General features: G+C 38.9%; 1 protein-coding gene across 1 annotated transcript in view; it reads left to right on the top strand.

The window, feature by feature from the left end:
• Nubpl (NUBP iron-sulfur cluster assembly factor, mitochondrial) overlaps positions 1-1108 on the top strand; it is a 221917-nt gene extending 220809 nt beyond the window's left edge. The window contains exon 11 of the mRNA XM_052185869.1: positions 856-1108. Coding sequence (XP_052041829.1) covers positions 856-918 — 63 coding nt within the window. The 3' untranslated portion in view covers positions 919-1108. The remainder of the gene's footprint in view (positions 1-855) is intronic.
• Positions 1109-3032: the final 1924 nt, after the last annotated feature.

Raw genomic sequence — 3032 nt, 5'->3', positions numbered from 1 at the left:
TGTACCCCATTTTTTAATAGGGTTGTTCGGTTTTCTGGAGTCTAACTTCTTGAGTTCTTTATATGTTTTTTTGTTTTTCGAGACAGGGTTTTTCTGTGTAGCCCTGGCTGTCCTGGAAACTCACTCTGTAGACCAGGCTGGCCTCGAACTCAGAAATCCACCTGCCTCTGGCCTCCCACGTGCTGGGATTAAAGGTGACCACCACTGCCGGACAAGAGAATTCTTTAAATTCAGATCCCATGGTCACTATTGTAGCTAGAATAAAGGGTGCTGTGTTAGCCTGTGTCTGTGGACCCCATTGCTAGCAATGCTGTGTGCTGGGAATCCCAGAGAGGAGGTATGTTTCACCTGATCTGGAAATTTTGCACAGTGTCCAAATTCACCTGGAGAAGAGCTTGTCTTGTGCTGTGTTTGTAAATTATGTCAGGGAGAGTGAAGAAAATGTGTTCTAAAGAGAAAGTACAGGTAGTGAGAAATAGCTGTTTTTCAACTGGTTAATTCCTTTTATTCCAAACAAGAGTTGTCAGTATCTAACTCATGATTTTTCAGAGGAGGAAGGTTTAAATTTTCTGCAAATTGAGGTTGTTAATTTACTGACATTGGAATTAGAATTTGAAATACAATAATTGCTGGTATTCATTCTTCTTTTTCAGAAGGTCACCTTCGAATCACTTACCTTCAAATAGTGAGAAAGCTTTTCCCCTCTATACAGTATACACAACATTATACTCACCATTAGAGTCTACACCCCAGCCTGCTGCTTTCTGATCAGATACAGTGGGCATCTATGGTAAACAGTTCAGGAGTCATTCAGTCTGCTGAGAAACATAGAACAATGAGTCTGTTCTTTTCCAGGCCAAAGCTTACCTGCATATTGCTTCAGAAGTGGTAAGAAGATTGAAATCATCTCCAGAATGATTCCCAAGTGCCCTGGAAATTGTCCTGGTATTTGATAATCATGAACTGTCAGAAATAAGTATTGTAGTAGTGTGGTACCCACAAAAATAATGACAATTCTGATTATTTTCTTTCATCTCTAAAGAAATAATGTCTCATTTTCAGATTTGATTTGACAACCTTTCACTCACAAATAAAATGTTCGTGTGTGTGTGCTGGCTGCTATGTAATGCGTCTGTGTTTAGGGTTTTGACAACTGGAACCTCAGATGCACTACACTGCACTGCTTGCAGTGAACCGTCTCCTGAGAAACTGTGACATCATGATGCTAGCGTCCCAGGTTTGCAGAGAACTGCTGAAGTACAGTTAGTCACTCAAAGGGCTTACTAAATGTGGACATGGATCTAAAGGATTGTAGTACAGTTTTACAAGTTATTACTCACTAAAGGAACTTTAATTGCAAGCATTTGGAATCTCTGTTTTGCTTCTTAAAACTACATGCAAATCTGTATTAATCTCAAAACAAAATAAAAATTAATTAAAAGAAATCTGTATATAAGGTGAAATGTTTGGACCAAGTTATCCATACTAACTCTTGAAGAAAAGCTTGTGGGAGTCAGTTTCCTACTGTCACTGTTTGGGCTCCAGGGATCAGAATCAGGTCATCAGGGTTGGTGGAAAACACCTTTACCCACTGTGCATCTCACTGGTCTAAAGAGCTTCTTAAAGGAGTTGGAAGGGGCTGCTGTGAAATTAATGCATACATAACAAAACACTGTAGATGGACATTTTAATTATTCCAGTGTTTACTCCAAATCCTACCACTCTGAACTTTCTTAAAGAATGTCTTGGTATCTGTGGATTGCTGTTGAATTATTTATTTTAAAGTGGAACTATTGACAGTTGTTAACTGATAAATCACTGAATTTAGTTTGAAATTCCCAAAATACAAATAAGTTTGAACAACTTTATGTGCCCTTCGCTGGTTAGTTGAATAGTCTCTTTTATGTCAAACCTTGCCTGCTTTCTCGCCTGTTTGTGTTGGGGTTGAATTGTTGGCACTTTCTGTGTCCTTGATGTGGATCTTTTGTCAGTTTTATGTGTTGGAGACTTCTTTTACCATTCTGTGACTTGCCTTTCCTCATAATATTGACTTTTGTTGAACAAAAGATCTTACACTTTTTCAAATTTACCATTCTTTTTCCTACATTGTTGACTTCAGTAACATTTCCTAGGGCCTGTGAAACACAACTTTGGATGGATGTGGTTTGTTGTTGTTCTTCCTTATAGAGATCTGATTTTCTAGTACCACTGGTGATGTCTTTTGTCCTTTGCCACCACCATCTATATCAAGTCAGTGGCTAATTGGCCTCTATTCTAGTCCACTGGTATGTATGTTTGTATTCATACTAACAACTCACTGACTTGTTTATCATCACTGTGTTCTCCAAGCATATTTTACAGTGCATGATTCTTTGCCTTCCCATATAAATAGCCTGTGAAATCCAACTGCAACAACATAACTAGAGAAAATTTCAGTTTGGCTGAGGATGGGATGGTAAGGAATAATGTCACACACACACTTAGCACAGGGAGAAAAGCCTGTATCAGCTATAGAGTTTTAGTTTTCTCAAAAATACTCAACAACTGAGTTATGTAGCAACCACAGCTGACCTTCAGACTAAGTGGGTGTGTCTTGCCCATCACAATAGCTCTCTGGGAATTGCAGCATCCTATGAGGAAAATGCCTGCCTACACCTTTGCAAGTTCTCCCCCACCCTTTTCTTAGCCAGTATAATGTAATATACATGATATTCCCTTAAAGAGGTCACTGTCTTCTACTTCCTGTTGTTTTCAGCATATTTTTGTTTTGGAAATAGAATTTGCTATGTAGATAAGACTGGCCTTGAACTAAAAATCCTCCTGCTTCTGTGTCCTGAGTGCTATGATACAGGAATGATCATCATTATGCAGTGCCTTGTTTTAAATTTCTCTAAAAGATAATTGGGTACGTTGAAAATGATGGCAGCATAAGGCAGTTTAATAACAAGTGCAAACAACATATCTGGTGTCCCATGTATGGCCCAGTGATGGGGGTGTGCTGCTGGTAAGTCCTGCCTGAGAACTTTAGCTTG

The sequence above is a fragment of the Apodemus sylvaticus genome, chromosome 6 (genome assembly GCF_947179515.1).
Source record: "Apodemus sylvaticus chromosome 6, mApoSyl1.1, whole genome shotgun sequence".
NCBI classification, from domain to species: domain Eukaryota; kingdom Metazoa; phylum Chordata; class Mammalia; order Rodentia; family Muridae; genus Apodemus; species Apodemus sylvaticus.
Note: the sequence above shows the minus strand (reverse complement) of the source record. Positions and strands in the feature narration are given on the sequence as shown.